Source organism: Blennius ocellaris, assembly GCF_963422515.1.
Source record: "Blennius ocellaris genome assembly, chromosome: 23".
NCBI classification, from domain to species: Eukaryota; Metazoa; Chordata; class Actinopteri; order Blenniiformes; family Blenniidae; genus Blennius; species Blennius ocellaris.
In genome coordinates, this window is record NC_137672.1 from 19026235 (window position 1) to 19048116 (window position 21882).

The following is a 21882-nucleotide window of genomic DNA, read 5'->3' on the forward strand; positions in this document are numbered from 1 at the left end:
TCATCGCATAAAATGCAAAACGTTTGTAAAACGAAAACGCCAAAGCGACACATTTTGACTGGAAACGCCGCGGTGTGAACGTAGCCTCACTAGCTTCACATAGCCTCACGTTGCCTCACATAGCTTCACGTAACCTCACGTAGCTTCACGTAGCTTCACGTAGCTCCACGCCGCCTCACGTAGCTTCACGTAGCCTCACATAGCGTCACTAGCCTCACGTAGCATCACGTAGCTTCACATAGTTTCACGTAGCTTCACGTAGCCTCACGTAGCTTCACGTAGCCTCACATAGCGTCACTAGCCTCACGTAGAATCACGTAGCTTCACATAGTTTCACGTAGCCTCACATAGCTTCACGTAGCTCCACGTAGCTCCACGTAGCCTCACTAGCCTCATGCTAACACCCGCCATGTTGGTCCCCAGCCATCCAGGAGTGGCTCCGGCGCCACGCGGTGCCCGGCTGTCCCGGCAGGATGCTAGCGGCGCTGGCCGGTCTGGTCCAGGAGAAGATGGGCGGGTCGTCCGGAGCGGTGGGTTCGCCGCACGGCGTGGCGATTGAGGTCGCCACGCGCTCAGTACTCACACACCTTCTGCCTCTCAGCTCTACAGTCTCTTCCTCACCGCCGCCGCCGGTCACATGACCGACGGCCGGAGCGACGCCGCGGCCTGGGCCGCTGCAATGCATGCTGGGACGCAGGCCATGAGCAGGTACAGAGGGCTCCTCCAAAATAAAACTCTCTGATGCTCGTCAGGCTGAGAAAAATGTCAGACGGGGAAAATAAAAGTGGTAAAAACTTCAACGGTGAACCGCTCATTTCCTCGGCAACGTTTTGTTTTCGTTTCAGAAAAGTTTTGCGGAAATGTTATTATGTGAAAACGTATAATTTTTGAGGTTTCGCCTTTAAGCGACGTTTTATGTGAAAAAGTATCTTTTTCAGTTTTCATTTCTGAAAGGTTTTGCATTTATGCGGAAATGTTTTTATGTGAAAACGTATCGTTTTTGAGTTTTCGTTTCCGAAAAGTTTTGTGTTTACGCAGAAAAGTTTTTGTGAAAATGTATCGTTTTTGAGGTTTCGCGTTTAAGCGACAACGTTTTTTATGTGAAAAAGTAGCTTTTTCAGTTTTCATTTCCGAAAAGTTTTGCGTTTACACAGAAAAGTTTTTATGTGAAAAAGTATCATTTTTCAGTTTTAATTTCCAAAAAGTTTTGCGTTTACACGGAAAAGTTTTTATGTGAAAACGATTCTGTTTTGAGTTTTCATTTCAGAAAAGTTTTCAATTTATGCAGAAATGTTTTTATGTGAAAAAGTATCATTTTTGAGTTTTCGTTTCAGAAAAGTTTTGCGTTCACACGGAAACGGCGTCTGTTTCTACAGAAACCGTAGAAAAGCAGGGAACGATGTAGTTTTGGAGTTCGTTCACTAGGGGGTGCTGTTGTCTACTCATTTAGGCTGAAATGTGGCGTCTGACACTTCTAAATGTATACATCTTTGGTTACGTGCATTTTTATATGTTTCTACTACATATATACGATATGGTTTCAGGCTGTGACAGTAGAATACGGTGATTTTAAATGTGGCTCGTCTTTCAGATACGGCGGCGCTGAGCCCGGAGACAGAACCATGGTGAGACGGAAACATCAAAGCTATTAAAGTTATACTATTTAAATCACTTTGATCTTTGGTTCATCTGAACAGCAGGTCTGCAACCCATGTGACCAAAAGAGTCGTTTTATTTTTTCACTTTCAATCAGATTTCACTTTGAACTTTTAAAATGAAGCAGAAGCTTCTAAAGTTTCACATTTAGTTTTAATATCAGATGGTAAATATTTCATTTTATTGAAGTTTTAGAGTTTCTAACCTTTTTTCAGATTTTTTGGGTATAAATGTGATATTTTTGTTGTTTTAACCAGTTTTATCTCTTTTTAAAGCAGTTTTGTGGGTTTTTTTTCTGTCTTTCAAGGTCTTATTTTGAAATCCAAGTCATTTTAGGGTTTTTAGAACATTTTCCTCTTGTGTTTTTAATTGTGCCTCTTTTATTTTTAAAAGTCCTTTTTAGCCAAGAGTTCAAAGTTACCAGGGAGCCTCTGACTCTTTAACAATCTCACACTTAACTTGACTTTATTCTTTAACCTGGACTTTTTAAGTAAAACTTGTTTCTTTAATTCAGTTCCAGTACTCCAATACTCACATTTACTCGAGTATTTGTATTTTCCTCATTTTTCCACCTGAACATTTCCTCGTCTTGAAGCCCGGCTGTATTTTGTGTCTCCTGTGTCTCCTAGCTGGACGCTTTGTGTCCTGCAGTGGACGAGCTGATGAATCTGAGAGCGGCGCCGCCTGCTGGTCACATGGCGGTACTACAAGCTGCGGTGCAGGTACACAAACCTACCTGGACGAAAAACTACCTTTGTCTCATTTCTTCACCAGGAAATAGTTTTGGGAGATAAAAGTACTAATATGTCATGATGTATAGCTTTACAATATATTTCCCATCGGATTTCCCTTTGAATTTATAGAGTCGAGTTAATAAATCGTATTTTGCACGATATTTTATTCAAGTTTAGTAAAACATCAGATTCTGAAGGCAAAGCAGCAAACGGATTATTATTGTAAATTACCAATTATACTCATTTTACTGATCGAGGGTATTAATATATATAGACTCAAACATATATAATGAGTACATAGAAATAGAAATATACATGTATATGTAGATATAGAAAAATATACAAATGAACAAATGTATCAATGTACACAGCTAAATTTAATTAGACATATATAAGTAGATGTAGGCATATATTGCTAGACATATATAAGTAGATGTAGGCATATATAATTAGACATATACAAGTAGATGTAGGCATATATAATTATACATTATAATATGTCTATATATGTTATAACTAGACATATATAAGTAGATGTAGGCATATATAATTAGACATATATAAGAAGATGCATCGACATTGATGCATATAATTACATATATGGATATATATGTAGGCATAGGCACGTATAACTAGACTAAATAAATACATAGACATGCTGTATATAAGTAGACAGCGAAATATAGACATAGATGCATGTAATTAGACAGACATATATAAGAAGACACAGACATATAAAGTTGACAGCCATGTCTGACTAGACAGACATATATAATAAGACATACATAAATAAACGCAGACACATGAGTAGATAATGACATATGTAATTAGATATATACAAGTAGACACAGACATATGCAACTAGAAATATTTGACAAAAGCGTATATAATTGGACATATAGACTTACATAGAGTCATGTATAAACAGACTTCAACAACCTCGTAAACACACATAAATGTTGACAAACACTTATTAGTAGACGTAGACCTATAGGAATAGACACGTACTCGCCTCATATATAACTAGACTCAAATATCACATTTGATTTATACATAACCAAACATATAAATAGACCATAGAAAAATCTAAGTGGACCCTTAGACATATGAAAATAGACATGTGACTGACCTGCTGCCTGATGTAGCGGACGGCGGCCATATTGGATGAGGATGTTTCCCCGGCTCACTCTCCCCCCTCCTCCCCAGAGAGCGGCGTCGGGGGCGGAGGCGACCCGTAGCCTCAGGGCGAGGGCGGGGCGGGCCAGCTACGTGGCGGCGGAGCGGGTCACCCGGCCCGACCCCGGCGCCGTGGCGGTGGCCGCCATCTTCAGGGCCGTCCTGGAGGCGCTGCAGGACTGACGCCACAACAGACGACAGGCTCACGTAGAAATACTGTTCACGCCACTATCAGAGCTGTAGTTAACACGTGTAATGACTGAAGCGACCACCAGGGGGAGCCTGTGTAACACTCCATGTTTCTACTGGTGAAATAAAAGTGAAATATGACAAAACAAAGTTGGGATTCTGTTTAATATAAGATAAAATGGACATTTACTGCACGTTTTCCAAATACTGATCATGTGATCTTACAAAGCCGGAGGATCAAAGCAAAGAATCTGTGTTTAGAACATCTGGCAGAGAGAATCTCTTAAAGTGTGAAGTTTCTTCTTCTTCATCTCCTCCAGGTACTTATTATTTTATTTTTTTGTTTCATATAAGATAAAATGGACATTTACTGCATGTTTTCCAAATACTGATCATGTGATCTGACAAAGCTGGAGGATCAAAGCAAACAATCTGTGTGTTTAGAACATCTGGCAGAGAGAATCTCAAGCTTAAAGTGTGAAATATTTCTTCTTCATCTCCTCCGGGTACTTTTTACTTTTAGTTTTCTTTTAATTGTTCCTCTCTACGAAAGCCCTCAGTCACTTCCTGGCAGCCGCTCAGGCTTTGAACCCGCCAACTGAAACCTGAACCCACAGTGTTTCCTACACTGTCAGTGTCACACACACACACACACACACACACACACACACACACACACACACACACACACACACACACACACACACACACACACACACACACACACACACACACACACACACACACACACACACACACACACACACACACACACACACACACACACACACACACACACACACACACACTGAGAAAAGCCCGAACAAAAGTAAAGCCGTTTATTTTATTTGCGATTAAAATCAGATTATATGACTTTTGGTTGAATCAGTTCTGCTGCTCGATTTGTTTCTTTTAATCTGAAGTTTTTACTGTGAAACAACTTTTTGCTTCGACTTAATGGTTTCTGTCGTTTGTAGAGATAGATAGATTATAGAGCATCTTCCTCCTCTAATCCAGATTATAGAGCATCTTCCTCATCTAACACCAGATTATAGAGCATCTTCCTCCACTAACATCAGATTATAGAGCATCTTCCTCCTCTAACATCAGATTATAGAGCATCTTCCTCCTCTAACACCAGATTATAGAGCATCTTCCTCCTCCAATCCAGATTATAGAGCATCTTCCTCCTCTAATCCAGACTATAGAGCATCTTCCTCCTCTAATCCAGACTATAGAGCATCTTCCTCCTCTAATCCAGATTATAGAGCATCTTCCGCCTCTAATCCAGACTATAGAGCATCTTCCCCCTCTAACACCAGATTATAGAGCACCTTACTCCTCTAACACCAGATTATAGAGCACCTTACTCCTCTAACATCAGATTATAGAGCATCTTACTCCTCTAACATCAGATTATAGAGCATCTTCCTCCACTAACATCAGATTATAGAGCATCTTACTCCTCTAACATCAAATTATAGAGCATCTTCCTCCTCTAACACCAGATTATAGAGCATCTTACTCCTCTAACATCAGATTATAGAGCATCTTCCTCCACTAACATCAGATTATAGAGCATCTTACTCCTCTAACATCAGATTATAGAGCATCTTCCTCCACTAACATCAGATTATAGAGCATCTTACTCCTCTAACATCAGATTATAGAGCATCTTACTCCTCTAATCCAGACTATAGAGCATCTTCCTCCTCTAATCCAGATTATAGAGCATCTTCCTCATCTATCACCAGATTATAGAGCACCTTCCTCCACTAACATCAGATTATAGAGCATCTTACTCCTCTAACATCAGATTATAGAGCATATTACTCCTCTAATCCAGACTATAGAGCATCTTCCTCCTCTAATCCAGACTATAGAGCATCTTCCTCCCCTCACGGTGTAGTTCTTCCTGCCAGGAGTTAATAAAGTACTTCCTCTCGTCTCACAGCTGTCGAACAGGAAACAAACGTTTCTGTTGGTTTTTTTCTCGGCCGTCACGTTCAACAGAAAAAGACGCGTCTCTTCCAGGAAGTTAATCTGAGATTATCACACGATGATTCAGCTGCTTTCCACATCCTGCACATCGGTAGAGGTTTTTAACGACGTTAATCTTCGTTAATCTGGGATCTGAGTACAAATAAAACTGGATTAAATCCACTTCTGGCAGGATTACATGCAGACTTTAGATTACGTGTAGTGTAACTGGATTAGAGTAACTGGATTAGAGTAAGTAGTGAGTACTGGGTTGCAGATGGAGTTCGCCTGCAGTCACGTCGTGTGTAACTGGAGGCCTGAAGGAGACGGTAAAAACATCAATATCACTTTATTATGGAAATCTTTCCTTTGTTTTTTTAAAATCTGACACATTTTGTTTTCTATCTTTGCCAACGTTTGTATTTTTTCATACTTTTTGTTTTAATAACACAAGTTAAGACATTTTATCTTTCATCTGTAATAATCACAATTTAGAATATTTCTAAAATTTTCGTTATTTTTATTTTATCTTTATATACGAGCAGATTTAACCTGATTTATCGTCTTTTTGTAGAATAATTTCCTCCTTTTTATGAATTTATTTCCAACAAATCAGGTTTAGTGTACTTCATATGTGTATTTAAGTACATGTACAAATCCACACACTAAATGCATACATGTACAATATTCAGTATATTGGGGGGTGTGGGGGAGGGTTGAGGGGGGTTGGGGGGGGGGGGGGGGTTGCGCTGAAAACAATCAAATGTTTCAGTTGGAAAAGACGCTTTTCTTTAACGACACCAAACCTCTGGAGGAATAACAGGAACACCTGTGTGTGTGTGTGTACGTGTGTGTGTGTGTGTGTGTGTGTACGTGTGTGTGTGTGTGTGTGTGTGTACGTGTGTGTGTGTGTGTGTGTGTGTGTGTGTGTGCGTGTGTGTGTGTGTGTACATGTACGTGTTTGTCTATTTTTGTGTGTGTACGTGTTTTTGTGTGTGTACATGTACTTTTGTGCGTGTACGTGTTTGTCTATTTGTGTGTGTGTGTGTGTGTGTGTGTGTGTTTTGTGTGTACATATGTTTTTGTATATTTTTGTGCATGTATTTTGATGTGTACGTGTGTTTGTATATTTTTATGTGTGTACGTCCGTTTTTGTGTGTGTATTTTTGTGGTGTATTTTTGTGTGTGTATGTGTTTTTGTGCGTGTACGTGTTTGTCTATTTGTGTGTGTGTGTGTGTGTGTGTGTGTGTGTGTGTGTGTGTGTACATGTATGTGTTTGTCTATTTTTGTGTGTGTACGTGTTTCTGTGTGTGTACGTGTTTTTGTGTGTGTACATGTATTTTTGTGCGTGTACGTGTTTGTCTATTTGTGTGTGTGTGTGTGTGTTTTTTGTGTGTACATATGTTTTTGTATATTTTTGTGCATGTATTTTGATGTGTACGTGTGTTTGTATATTTTTATGTGTGTACATCCGTTTTTGTGTGTGTATTTTTGTGCGTGTATTTTTGTGTGTGTATGTGTTTTTGTATATTACTGTGTGTGTGCATGTGTTTTTGTATATTTTTGCGTGTGTAAATGTGTTTTGTGTGTGTATTTTTGTACTTGTGTTTTTGTGTGTGTACATGCATTTTTGTACGTTTTTGTGTGTCTATATGCGTTTTTGTGTGTGTGCATGCATTTTTGTATATTTTTGTGCATGTGTTTTTGTGTGTGTGCATGTGTTTTTGTGTGTATAAATGTGTTTTTGTGTGTGTATTTTTGTGTGTGTACACGTGTTTTTGTGTGTGTATTTTTGTACGTGTATTTTTGTGTGTACATGTGTTTTTTTAGGTCCACATGCGTTTTTGTGTGCGCGCATGCGTTTTTGTATATTTTTGTGTGTACGTGTTTTTGTGTGTGTACATGCGTTTTTGTATATTTTTGTGTGTGTATTTTTGTGTGTACATGTTTTAAAACGTTGACGACGTTTTAAAACGAAAACGACGTCGTTGTTGTTTTGTCGTTTCAGGCGGGAATCCTCCGCCGCTGCCTCCTCGCCGCTCCAAGTCGCCTTCATCCCTCCCTCCTCTTCCTCCCTCGCTCTCCCTCCTCCCTCCCCTCCCTCCCTCGCTCGCCCCCCCTCCGCCCGTTCCTCCACGACGTGAGTTCCCTCCCTCCCCCGCCCCTCCCCTCGTCTTCCGTCACCCACTTCCTGTCTGTTCTCGTCCTCCTCCAGTCGACAGGCTGGAAACAGGAAGTGCTTTGAAGGCCAACGTCAACGTCGTCTCGCTCGCCGTGGGGAAGCTGGTCGCCGTCGGCACCGCCGCCGTCGGCGTGGAGACGTCGTACGGCGGCCCGGAGACGTCGTACGGCGGCCCGGTGCTGTGTGGGAAGTGTGGCGCCGCGCTGTCGGGCGTTAGCGCCGTGGCGGGAAACGTGAGCGCCGTAACCTTTTCACTTTCCGCCGCCGTTGTTTGGACGCCGAGCGAAACGAGGCCCTCTGCTGCTCAGGTGTGGCGCTGCGAGTTCTGCGGCTGGACGAACGGCGTGGACGGCGACGGCGGCGCGGTGCGAGGCCGAGGGCGGCGGCGGCGGCGCGGCGATGACCTGTACCTGCCGACGCAGAGCGACGACGACTACCAGAACCTGGAGGACACGATGGCGGTTTTCTGCGTGGACGTTTCTGGAAGCATGAGCGTCACGGCCGAGGTGAAGCGCCGAGTCTTTACCGTATTGTCTGGACCACAACGTCTGCCTCAACGCTGCACTTTTTGAAAATGGCTACTGAGGTGGAACTTTTCGAATTGCTCCGATACTGTCTCCATGGAAAAGGGGGGAAAATTGCTTTTTTTTTTTTTTTTTATGCTTTCTGAGGAAATTTGGGGGTGCAACTTTTCGAAAACATGTCGTCTCCATGGAAATGGGGAAATTAGCATTTTTTTCAATGCTCTAACTCCATCTCCATGGAAACGGGGTAAAATGCAACTTTTTGAAAATGCTCCAATTCCATTTCCATGGATATGAGAACTTTTTAAAAACAAAAGTCTTCTCCATGGAAACATGAGGACAGAACTTTTCGAAAACATGCCGTCTCCATGGAAGTGGGGGAAATGCAACTTTTTGAAAAAGCTTTCTCCGGGTAAATGGGGGAGGGACAACTTTTTTTAAAAAGTCTTCTCCGTGGAAACATGACAGAACTTTAAAAAAAAAAAAGTGTTCTCCATGGAGACATGACGACAGAACTTTTTGAAAAAGCTTTCTCCATGGAGACAGTGGGGCCGCGACTTTCTGAAAACGCTCCGTCTTCATGGAAACAGGAAAAATGCAACTTTTTGAAAATGCCCCAACTCCCTCTTGTTGAAAGACGTTGCCACGTAAACGTAAAACTTTTTGAAAATAACACAAAATCGATGCACGTTGACTTGAAGCGTTGTCGCGTCAACGGAGCCTCAGAAAGTGGCACCTTGGGGGTGGAGGGGGGAGGGGTGGAGGAGTGGAGGGGGGAGGGGTGGAGGGGGAGGGGTGGAGGGGATTCCCCCGCCTCGACTTTAATACTCATTTCTTTCAACCCGTGTGGAGAAAAAAACCTACATTTCAGTATATTTTCTCAGTTTTTCCACTCCGACATCAGTGTGAACTAATTTCCATATTTTTGTTGTTTTGAGTGAGATTTTGACGGTTAAACCAGGAAACTGAGATATTTCATCGTTTCTATGACGGCAGTTTTAACAAAATAAAAGCTCTCACCCGGTCCTGTCCTCCAGGTGGCGCCGGGCGGCGGCTCCACCGTCCACAAGTCCAGACTGGAGGTGAGACGTCTTCATGGTTCAGGACCAGAAAGCAGTTGTGTCATGGAGCTTCTTCCTGTGTCCAGGGAGTCCAGGACGCCCTGCGGGGGGCGCTGGAGAGCATGAGGCTGCACACGCCTCACAGGAGGGTGGCCGTGGTCACCTTTAATGACCAGGTAGAAGAAGACACATTCACTCACACACACATATATATATATATATATATATACACACATACATATATATACACATATATGTATATATATACATGTATACACATATATACACACATATATACATATATATATAAATACATACATACATATATACATACAAACATATATATAGGTACATATATACACATATATAGACACATACATATGTGTGTATTCAAGTACATATACAAATCCACACTCTAAATGCATACATGAACAATATTCACACTGTACACACATACATACATACTACAAAAATGGACATAAACACTAAAAATATATATTTTTTAAATTACTAAAATTGAATTAATTACATATGATCCATCAGAATAATCTCATGTTACATATTTTATTGTTTAATAAAAGATTAATTTCAAGTCTAAAAATATATAGTCTAATAGACATGATATCCAGTAAAAATCGAAACATTAACTACATTAACAATTTACCTAAAAAGCAACTAAAGGTATATACTTTTACATATATATACTTTTATATATATACACTTTTACATATATATATACTTTTACAGAGTACACAATAAGGTTATGAACACGACATGTTTGTTGCATTCACAGTGCAACAAACATGTTTCTAGATAGACACACACACACACGTGTATATACACACATACGTATATATATATATGTCTATATATATATATGTATATGTCTATATATATATATATATATGTATATATATATGTGTATATATATATATACAAATATATATATATATATATGTATATATATATATATATATATATATATATATATATATATATATACATATATATATATATATATACATATAAACATGGTCTCCCCTCCTGACCATCTGGTCTCAGGTGGTTTTGTACGGCGACGGGACCCGGCCCCCCCGGACCCTCCAGGACTGGTCCTTGCTGGACTACGACCACATCTGGCAGCAGGGGGCGTCCTACAGCGTCCCCCACTGCATCGCCGAGACCTTCCCCCACCTGACCCAGAGGGTCTCGGAGTGAGACAGAGGACAAGCCCCGCCCCCTCCCCTCACCCCTCCCCCCCCCCCCCCCACACTGATTGGCTGGTCTTTGTGTTTCCAGGCTGCAGGAGCACGGCGCCACGGCTCTGGGCCCGGCGGTGCTGGTCTCCGTCGCCATGGCGTCCAGGTACCCCGGGTCCAAAGTGAGTCCCTGGTAACATGCAGTGGGTGTGTTTGGCCACTAGGTGGTGTTTTAACCAACCCACACACATCAACACCATCTACACTGGTGGACAGACCACCAAGCTGGATTGGTAGGGACTATCAAAATAAAAGTACCAAGCTGGATTGGTAGGGACTATCAAAATAAAAGTACCAAGCTGGATTGGTAGGGACTATCAAAATAAAAGTACCAAGCTGGATTGGTAGGGACTATCAAAATAAAAGTACCAAGCTGGATTGGTAGGGACTATCAAAATAAAAGTACCAAGCTGGATTGGTAGGGACTATCAAAATAAAGTACCAAGCTGGATTGTTAGGAACTATCAAAATAAAGTACCAAGCTGGATTGTTAGGAACTATCAAAATAAAGTACCAAGCTGGATTGTTAGGAACTATCAAAATAAAGTACCAAGCTGGATTGTTAGGAACTATCAAAATAAAAGTACCAAGCTGGATTGGTAGGGACTATCAAAATAAAGTACCAAGCTGGATTGGTAGGGACTATCAAAATAAAGTACCAAGCTGGATTGTTAGGAACTATCAAAATAAAGTACCAAGCTGGATTGTTAGGAACTATCAAAATAAAGTACCAAGCTGGATTGTTAGGAACTATCAAAATAAAGTACCAAGCTGGATTGTTAGGAACTATCAAAATAAAAGTACCAAGCTGGATTGGTAGGGACTATCAAAATAAAGTACCAAGCTGGATTGTTAGGAACTATCAAAATAAAGTACCAAGCTGGATTATTACAGTAACTATCAAAATAAAAGTACCAAATTGAATTGTTGTTACAGTGACTATCAAAATAAAAGTGGCAAGCTGGATTGTTATTACAGTGACTGTCAAAATAAAGTACCAAGTTGGATTGTTATTACAGTGACTGTCAAAATAAAAGTACCAAATTGGATCGTTATTACAGTGACTATCAAAATAAAAGTGGCAAGCTGGATTGTTATTACAGTGACTATCAAAATAAAAGTGGCAAGCTGGATTGTTATCACAGTGACTGTCAAAATAAAGTACCAATTTGGATTGTTATTACAGTGACTGTCAAAATAAAGGTCCCAGATTGGATTGTTATTACAGTGACTGTCAAAATAAAGTACCAAGTTGGATTGTTATTACCGTGACTGTCAAAATAAAGTACCAAGTTGGATTGTTATTACCGTGACTGTGAAAATAAAAGTACCAAATTGGATCGTTATTACTGTGACTGTCAAAATAAAGTACCAAGTTGGATTGTTATTACCGTGACTGTCAAAATAAAAGTACCAAATTGGATCGTTATTACTGTGACTGTCAAAATAAAGTACCAAGTTGGATTGTTATTACCGTGACTGTCAAAATAAAAGTACCAAATTGGATCGTTATTACTGTGACTGTCAAAATAAAGGTCCCAGATTGGATTGTTATTACAGTGACTGTCAAAATAAAGTACCAAGTTGGATTGTTATTACCGTGACTGTCAAAATAAAGTACCAAGTTGGATTGTTATTACCGTGACTGTGAAAATAAAAGTACCAAATTGGATCGTTATTACTGTGACTGTCAAAATAAAGTACCAAGTTGGATTGTTATTACCGTGACTGTCAAAATAAAAGTACCAAATTGGATCGTTATTACTGTGACTGTCAAAATAAAGTACCAAGTTGGATTGTTATTACCGTGACTGTCAAAATAAAAGTACCAAATTGGATCGTTATTACTGTGACTGTCAAAATAAAGTACCAAGTTGGATATTACAAATGACACTCAACATTAAAAATTTGGTATTTTTAGCTTCAAACAGTTGGGTGTGTTTTCAAAAAGTTGTGTTTTCAGTGGCTCCGAGCGTCACTGTGGTGTGAAGTTTTTTTTGGACTTTGCCTCGTGAGCCACCAGTGTGTGTGTGTGTGTGTGTGTGTGTGTGTGTGTGTGTGTGTGTGTGTGTGTGCGTGTGCGTGTGTGTTGCAGGTGATTGTGTGCACTGATGGGAAGGCCAACATCGGTCTGGGCGAGCTGGAACAGACCCCCTCTACCTCGCCCCTCCCCCCCTACTTCTACAGACAGCTGGCTCTACAGGCCGTGGACAGAGGGTGAACACACACACACACACACACACACACACACACACACACACACACACACACACACACACACACACACACACACACACACACACACACACAGTTGAAGCTCCACCGAGCCACCGGAGGCACTAAAGAGCCACGTGTTTCTGGTTTCCAGGGTCATAATATCGGTGCTGAGTTTCCAGGGAAGCGACTGCCGCCTGGCCGACGTGGGGGGGCTGGCCGACGCCACGGGGGGGAGGGTGAGGCTCACACACACACTCACTGCAGAACGCCTCCACGGGGGGAGGGTGAGGCTCACACACCGTCTCCCTGCAGACATGTCAGAGACGTAACGTCTCACCCACGTCTTCAGGTTCCATCCCTTTATTTATTAGAACAAACCTTGGTAGAATAGAATAAACCCTGAAAAGAATAATAATTCAGGTTTGTTTCTCCCAGGTTGCTGGGAGGTTTCAAAGTACTGATAGTAAATTAAGAAGTACATTAATACACAGCGAAAATAGTAAAAAAAAGTCTCCAAAACATAAAAAAAGTCTCCAAAATATGAAAAAAATGTCTCAAACATTTAAAAAATGTCTCCAAAACATTAAAAAAAATTCCAAAACATAAAAAAATGTCTCCAAAACATTAAAAAAAAAATTCTCCAAAATATAAAAAATGTCTCCAAAACATAAAAAAATGTCTCCAAAACATAAATTTTTTTATCCAAAATATATATAAAAAAATGTCTCCAAAATATAAAGAAAATGTCTCCAAAACATTAAAAAAAATTTCTCCAAAATATAAAGAAAATGTCTCCAAAACATTAAAAAAAATTCTCCAAAATATAAAAAAAATGTCCCAAACATTAAAATATTTCTCCAAAACATAAAAAAAAGTCTCCAGAGCAAAATAGAAGGTTTGTGAATCACCATAAATCGTCTCCAGAAGATTGTTAAATGTTTGTAAAAACACCTAAAAGTCACCACGAAATGAAAACAGCCCAGAAGAACACCAGAGAAAATAAAACTTCAAAGAGAATTAAAAAAGTACGATTTGTCGCCTGGAACAAAGAAACAGAGAATTTCTAAAGTTCAAATATGAAAAGTTGTAAAGTCTCACGTCTCAAGTCGTCGTCGTCCTCTCAGGTGAACGTGGTCAGCGTCGGGACGGTTGCCACGGAGATCCAGTCCATCTCCGAGGACAGCGTGGTGGCGACGGGCGTCAGGGCGACCGTCCTCTCCGCCGAGGGAGTGTGAGTGGAATCGACCAACACGGCGCCCGGCCGGCGCGAAACCCCCGGAACGTTCCGTTTGGTGAAGACGGTCGTCTCCTCCGGTTCTCCGTCTCCAGGTTCTTCCCCTACGAGGACGGAGACGCTCACCGTCTGGACAGACACATCGGGAACGTGACCAGCGGGCAGGAAGTCACCTTCCAGTTCGCCGTGAAGCCGGAGGCGATGGACGGTGAGGAAGCCGTCGCCGTGGAGACCGGTTCTGAGGTGTAGGGTAACGGGGACGTACGGTGTCTTCCAGACTTCCTCCGGAGGGACGGACTTCCCTTCCAGCTGCAGCTCAGCTTCAGGACCAGAGACGGACAGAGCGTCACTCGGGTCGTTACCGAGCAGCGCCCCCTGGCGACCAGCAGGTGGGGCTACACTGCTGCTGTACCGTATTCCCTGGACTATGAGCCTCTACCCATGTGTAACGTACAGCACTAAATATATAGGGAGATATAGGGATATATAGGTATTTATCAACAGTATATTTTGGACCAGTCCAGAAAATAGCATGTGTAGACGAATACATACCGTATATTCTGGAATAGTTTGGAATATACAGTATGTAGTTGCCTGACCACGGAACTTTAAAACCAAAACTTATGCCACATATATATATATATATATATACACACATGTCTGATAGCAAAGCTTTAAAACTAGAACTTGTGCTTTATATATATATATATATATATATATATATATATATGTATATGTATATATATACACACGTCTGATAGCAAAGCTTTAAAACTAAAATGTGTTTGACACATGTAAGGAATTGTCTGGATATTCTGGGACTATTCCAGGATATACGGTAAATATTTGTCTGCAATCCGTTGACTATATATACAATATATTGACGACTGAAGTACAGATGGATGATTTTCAGATAGATACAAATAAATCTCACGTGCAGTTTACAGTCCGGATTATACATTATGTAGTCGTCTATTCCAGAAAATATGGGAGCGAGACAAATACGTACCGTATATTCTGGAATAGTCCAGAACGTACAGCATTTATTCGTCTCACACTGTGTTTTAAGAAATAGTCCAGAATATACCGTGTGTATTCGTCTGCAGTCAGGCGAATACATACAGTATGTTTATCTACATACCGTATTTACTGGAATAGACAAATAGAAAATACTGTATAATCTGGATTGTGATAAGAATTCATTATCAAATAAATCTCCCACCTGTACTTCAGTCAATCTATAGTTTCCACCAAACTATCATTTGAAGTTTATCTGACATCTGTCCGTCACTGTGTTTATACTGAATCCATAAAAGCGTATTGTTTCTAATATACATAGCATTTGTCAGAAAAAAACAAAAAAAACAAAAAAATGCATTAAGAGGAACACAATCAGATAAAACATTTCGAAGTTGCACTTAATTTTAGTCACATGACCATCCAAACAACAACATAAATGTATGTCTATTCCAGACATTACGGTAGTTTATATTGCCCTCGTGTTTGTTCTCCCTCCAGTCAGATTGTCGCCAGCCGACTCAACATGGCGGTCCTGGGCGTCCACTGCGCTCAGCTCTGCGCCACGTTAACCATGAGCGGACGAGTGGCGGAGGCACAGCGGCAACTGAAGGCGCGGCAAGACCTCCTGGAGCAAGTCGGGTACGACAGGAGGGCAAAGATGTTCAGACTTAACTTCACCAGTTTACTTGTAGCCTGGTGACTTTTTAATTTAGCCACCGGAAACGAGTAAAAATCCGTAAATTGAGATAATTAACAAAAGATATAAAATTATGCTCAATGGTAACTAGCCTCTTTTTAGAAATATATATTATATACTTTTATTAATACTATTTAGAGAGATATTCTTTTTTTTTTTTTTTTATCTTATCCTAATGAATTTTACAGGTCTCATAGTGGTTATGTGATTCGTTATTTATTTATTTTTTTAACTCGTCTTTTTCCTACTTTCTGTAGTTCCTGCTTTGTGCTTAAGGGGGCAGTATTGTTCTTTCATTTGACAGAATCTTATCTTTAATTTTTAACCATCATGCCTTTCTCTAACTAGATAATAAATGTATTCATAAAAGTTGTCAAACTTTTTAACTAGACCACACTTAAGTTGTAAAAACGCGTTAACTTCACACACACATTTTGGTTTATACCACTTATGAGGACTCAGATTTTCTCGCATGGCGCCAGCATGAGGACGATTACCAAGCAGAGAACCGTTTCACAAATCTGCAAGATTATTATAGATTGTAGGTTGGATGTTGCATGAATTCTGAGGTTTTTAGTATAATATTCACAGTACTTTTTCATTTATTTCTGCGTTTTAGTAAAGTGAGGCCAATGGAAAAAGAAGAGAGCATCTACAGTAACTGGATGGACACCATGACGATAATCTGTGAGGACATCAACACTGAATCCCAGGTATTAATGGACGGAATCCATTTGTTGTTCTTGATTTTCACGTTTCCTGTGGTCTGGTGTTTAATCGCGTCTGTTTTCAGTGTTTTATTCTAGCGTATTTAAACCCTCCGACTGTTCCTTTGTCTTCTTTGTCCAGTTGGTTTTCCGTTTTTGAGTTGGAAAATCAAAAATGTTGCATTTTCGTTACAAAAAATGTATGCGAGTTAAAAGATTGTACTGTTGAATGAACTGTATTGGTCCTGTGCAGCCGCTCTCTGACGAAGCAGCGAAGGTGGTGTACCAGATGAAAAGAGCCAGCAGCGTCAACTACAACCACAAAACTGGAACGGGAAGGAAAACATGAGGTGGAGAATACCAGCGTGGCGACGACGCAACCAGAAATGTGCTCACAGTTGGAATCCAATGAATTTGTTACGTTGAATTTTTTTAAATGTTATTTTATTTAATCGTCACATTTGCTTCAACGGCATTTCAAAATGGGATTCTAGCAAATGTTGGTGAATTTGATGAAACATACTAATAAATGGGATTTCTTTTGGGATCAAAGCTTGATTTTCTTTGAAGACAAACTGAACTGAAAAAGGCCAAATCCAGACTAAACCAAAACATATAGGAACAATGTGTAACATATGTAGGATGTCAATTATCTCTTTAGAGTGGTGGAAAGGGCGGAGAGAAGAATAACTGAATTAATTTATATTTTATAAGCGAAAATAAGTATTTCCAATTGTTTATATAATAAAATATCTTGTTTTGTTAATTACTTTTTAATGTTAATTATTGTTGAAGGGTTTTCTTGCTACATCTGCTGCAACAGCCAGTTCAAATAAAGTCCCAGAGCAGGAAGTGCAAATAAATAAAGGACTAGTGCAACAACAGACTACAACAACATCTCTGGGTAAATAAATACCAGTTATAGTAAGAATCTGATAACAGGAGCGTGAGTCAGATATAAACACAACAAAGAATCCAGGTCACAGGTTAAATATGTGTAAACAAGGTGCAGGAGGCGGGATAAGCAGAGTTTATGTCCATACGATGGGGGTGGGGGGAGGGGGGGGGGGTAACTAAAAAGTTACTTGAAGTCTAACTTAGTTTTTCAAGGAGTAACTAGTAATCAGTAATTGGATTTCTTTTTGAAAGTAACTGAGAGAACATTGTTTGGGAGTCGTCTGTGAAAACAGACCTTGGCTCTCACACGGTGACCTCGCGGTGGGAAGCAAACAGGTTCCGTCCCGACGCTTTTAAATCTTCCAAAAAATGTAGGAAGAGGTGCCGCTATCGGGCCGCTGGCGAGGCCATCACCTGTCACCGCCAGAGGACATAGATGTACCCAAAAAGAAAATACTGATCTTGGAGATAGACCTAGCATTCCCCGGGGGGCAGGAATGAATCGGCGGCAGGTTTAGCGGCAGGGCGGGGGAGGGGTGCCGTGTCTGAGAGAGAATTCTTATCTTGGACGGGACGTAGCGTTTCATTAAGAAACAGGAATGACACCGGCAAGAAGCGCCACGCTCGAACGCATCGGGCAAAAATAACGCTCGCGGACGGAGCGTACGGTTCCCACGGAGCGCCCCGGTATGGACGGATGGCGCGATAAGGACGGGTAAATTTATATCGTCATACCAGAGCTGAGGCTCGGTCACGTTGGCCTTCGGACTGCGATTGTTTGTGCGACTGACGTACAAGTACTATCCAACTTTCATTCCGTTTGCACAACGGCACTTGGAGCCAAAAGGCCGTTTTTTGGAAAATGGCTTCCTGGGTGGAACTTCACAAAAACGCAAGCCACCCCAATAACAATTAGTCAAAACAATGCAGTACATATGCCAGGCCTGTAGGGGGCTGTAACTGTGCCACAGAAACACATCAAAGAGGAAGAGGACACAGATCATGCAACAAAAAAAGACATGGACGAATCAGAAATCAGGTCTTATTTGTTTTGCTTTCAACTTTTTTTATTGTCGGGGAAAGATGAAAGGTCGAATACAAAAGTACCGTCAGAAAATATGTCCGCCTCAATCGTCCGCCATGTTGCTGTTCAGTGACGGCGAAATACAGTCGGTCATGAGGTACCAGTGGTATTTTAGCAGGAACCAGCACTACGCTAACTCGCTAGCTTAGTAGAATAAAGAGATTTATTAAGATAAATGCAATAAAGCAAGTAAAATCTATTGTTTATTCGAAAGCCTGTGCAAATAAAAATGTTTAAAGTCCTGATTTAAAAGAAGTTGGTGATGTTATTACATAAAAACAGCGCCGCCAGTGGCCGTACAGGAGAACTACATTCAACATTTCAAGTCCTTTATTCATCCCACACAATTATTCATAGTATAATGTGGACTTTATATCGGATGAAAGAATAAAAATACATAATTAAATCACACAATAATGACAATAACTAACAATATAATAGTAATAAAGTTCATTCTTGCCATTTACGTCTAAACAGATGTTTTCCGAAACAGAAACGACGTCACGTAAACGAGGCCTCACATTTCTACAAATACAACCCTGCCTCCTTAAGTACATAATATTTTTCACTGCTGTAGTCAAGAATACTTGACTTCTTCCACCACAGTGACCAGGTTGACTCAGTCGTTAGTCTTCACCCAGGTGAGGCGTGTGACTTCGGTCACGGCGCCTTGAAAGCGTCTCTCAGTTTGCTTCCATCGGTTTTTTCTGATTCGTTTGACACTTTGAGGAAAATTCCTGCCGACTCCGCCTCCCGGAGCAGCAAACACACGCTGGAGATAACATCTACCTGCCACCTCACCTACTCTGCAAGTGTGTGTGCATGCCCCCCCCTCCCCCGCCCCCCCCCACCCTCGACCTGTCCTGCCACTTTCAGCACACGCAGGTAAAGTGGGCGTGGCCAACACGCTCTTATTCTCCGTCCAGAATCCAGAAACTCCCCAGAAGTGAGTTTTGAGGCTTCGAGACTCGACCGGATCCGCCTGCGTCAAGGTATCACCGTTTACTTCTTTATTTTTATTTTTGTTTTTACCCGCGTGCGAAAGTAAAAACTATACGTCTTAACCGGAGCGAGAACTGAAAACCTTGTCATTTCTGGAGCTTCGTGACTTTTTGTTTTAACCTTTCGTCTAAAAAAGTTGTTTTTCCTTTAACGTCTTGTTTATTGGACGACTGGGTCTCGGTTCATAAAGCGGCTCGTCTCTCAAATGGAAAGCTGCGTGTTCAATTCTCCTGCCCACGTGCCAGAGTGTCCTTGAGCAAGGCACTGGACCCCCCCCAAAACCGCTCCAGAAGTGAAATCTAGTCAACATTTGATATTTGACCAAACGTCAGAGTCGTGATAGAAACTGTTGGATTAGGAAACAGATAAATGTTACGCTTCGTTTTGGCCTCGTTTCCTTTTCAACTTTCTGAAAACGACGCCAGTTCATGCGGAAAATGTCGCTTTCATGTCGGGGCCACGAGAACGATTTGCTCTAAACACCTTTAGAAGAGAACCTGGCCTGGAAGTCGTGACACTGGTGGAACCATCGCTGTGATTGGCTCTACTGAGCATGTGCAGAACAGATGTTCACTACAGTGGCGGCGCTACGTCGCAGTATTTCACTACGTCGCAGTATTTCACTACAGTGGTGGCGCTACGTCGTAGTATTTCACTACAGTGGTGGCACTACGTCGCAGTATTTTACTACGTCGCAGTATTTCACTACAGTAGTGGTGCTACGTCGCAGTATTTCACTACGCCGCAGTATTTCACTACAGTGGTGGCGCTACGTCGTAGTATTTCACTACGTCGCAGTATTTCACTACAGTGGTGGCGCTACGTCGCAGTATTTCACTACAGTGGTGGCACTACGTCGCAGTATTTTACTACGTCGCAGTATTTCACTACAGTAGTGGTGCTACGTCGCAGTATTTCACTACGCCGCAGTATTTCACTACAGTAGTGGCGCTACGTCGTAGTATTTCACTACGTCGCAGTATTTCACTACAGTGGTGGCGCTACGTCGTAGTATTTCACTACAGTGGTGGCACTACGTCGCAGTATTTTACTACGTCGCAGTATTTCACTACAGTAGTGGTGCTACGTCGCAGTATTTCACTACGCCGCAGTATTTCACTACAGTAGTGGCGCTACGTCGTAGTATTTCACTACGTCGCAGTATTTCACTACAGTGGTGGCGCTACGTCGTAGTATTTCACTACAGTGGTGGCACTACGTCGCAGTATTTTACTACGTCGCAGTATTTCACTACAGTAGTGGTGCTACGTCGCAGTATTTCACTACGCCGCAGTATTTCACTACGCCGCAGTATTTCCTCCATCAGCAAGGAGACGGAGGTACAGAGTTGAAACACGAGGAGGACCATCATCTCCTATATTAAGCAGGATAAAGGGGAAATCCTTTGATCTTTGACAACAAAGAGGTTTACAAACATCTGGACTGACGCCACGAAACGACGGGAAAACTGAACAGAATATAAAATAGAAAAGAAAAATGAAATTCTATACCTTCCCATTGAGCGCTAAATAAATAAGACGTATAAATTAAGGAAAAACTGAGACGGAGATTATAATAAATAGTGTGTAAAAACCAGTAAAGGAATCCGTTATATAAAATATTGATAAAGACAAACGAGACGTCTTGTTGTGTTTCTTGCAGTAGAGAAAGAACTAGAAGTGGATTACGTCACGCCGTGTTTTACTTCCCCGCTACAATACGCTGGCAAATTAGCTATTAAAGGATTAGTTGCAGGACAAAAGGAGCGAAGGAAGACGTCATCGTCTTCTAGTGTTTAATCAGGACTGAACCAGTTTGACAAACATCTTTTCACCACATTTGACTGTAGAACTGATTGATGATATTTTATTCTGTTAATAATAAAAACAATCAAAGAAACATGGGATTCTTTTTTTTTTATGCTTCATTTGAGGTGTTAAACCCATAAATACGTCCATAATGTGCAATATCCTGTTTCCACTTTCTGGTTTTTCTTCTTATTGCCTCAATATCTGCTGCTTTGCAATATTATTTGCACGTTTACTTGTTTTTGCACACTTGCCTCTGGTTTATTGAACACAGCTGGTATGTTTCACAGTTAACTACCTTTAATTCTGTATAAGGGATATTGAATATTTTGTTTTTTAATTCTCTGCTGCTATAAAAAGGTGAATTTCCCCGTTGGCGGATGAATAAAATATCTAATCTAATAAATCAGACTTGTGACCAGTAAGAGAGTAAAATGCAGTAAATATAGAATAG

General features: G+C 41.0%; 2 protein-coding genes across 3 annotated transcripts in view; both read left to right on the plus strand.

Annotated features, from left to right (window-relative positions):
* tkfc (triokinase/FMN cyclase) overlaps positions 1–3891 on the plus strand; it is a 29025-nt gene extending 25134 nt beyond the window's left edge. For both annotated transcript variants that reach the window (XM_080518834.1, XM_080518835.1), the window contains 5 exons: positions 424–530; positions 602–708; positions 1592–1625; positions 2286–2378; positions 3597–3891. In XM_080518834.1, the coding sequence (XP_080374960.1) occupies positions 424–530; positions 602–708; positions 1592–1625; positions 2286–2378; positions 3597–3749 (494 nt within the window). In that variant the 3' untranslated portion in view covers positions 3750–3891. The remainder of the gene's footprint in view (positions 1–423; positions 531–601; positions 709–1591; positions 1626–2285; positions 2379–3596) is intronic.
* A 2121-nt stretch (positions 3892–6012) lies between these two features.
* On the plus strand, positions 6013–17114 carry LOC308146988 (circularly permutated Ras protein 1; the record flags this gene model as incomplete). The annotated part of the gene is made up of 15 exons (XM_080519019.1): positions 6013–6064; positions 7952–8151; positions 8227–8424; positions 9480–9524; positions 9590–9679; positions 10566–10717; positions 10803–10884; positions 12858–12979; positions 13131–13215; positions 14104–14210; positions 14309–14421; positions 14491–14602; positions 15732–15872; positions 16550–16643; positions 16891–17114. 15 exons carry the CDS (start codon positions 6013–6015, stop codon positions 16984–16986), a joined length of 1689 nt encoding a protein of 562 aa, XP_080375145.1. The 3' UTR covers positions 16987–17114.
* Positions 17115–21882: the final 4768 nt, after the last annotated feature.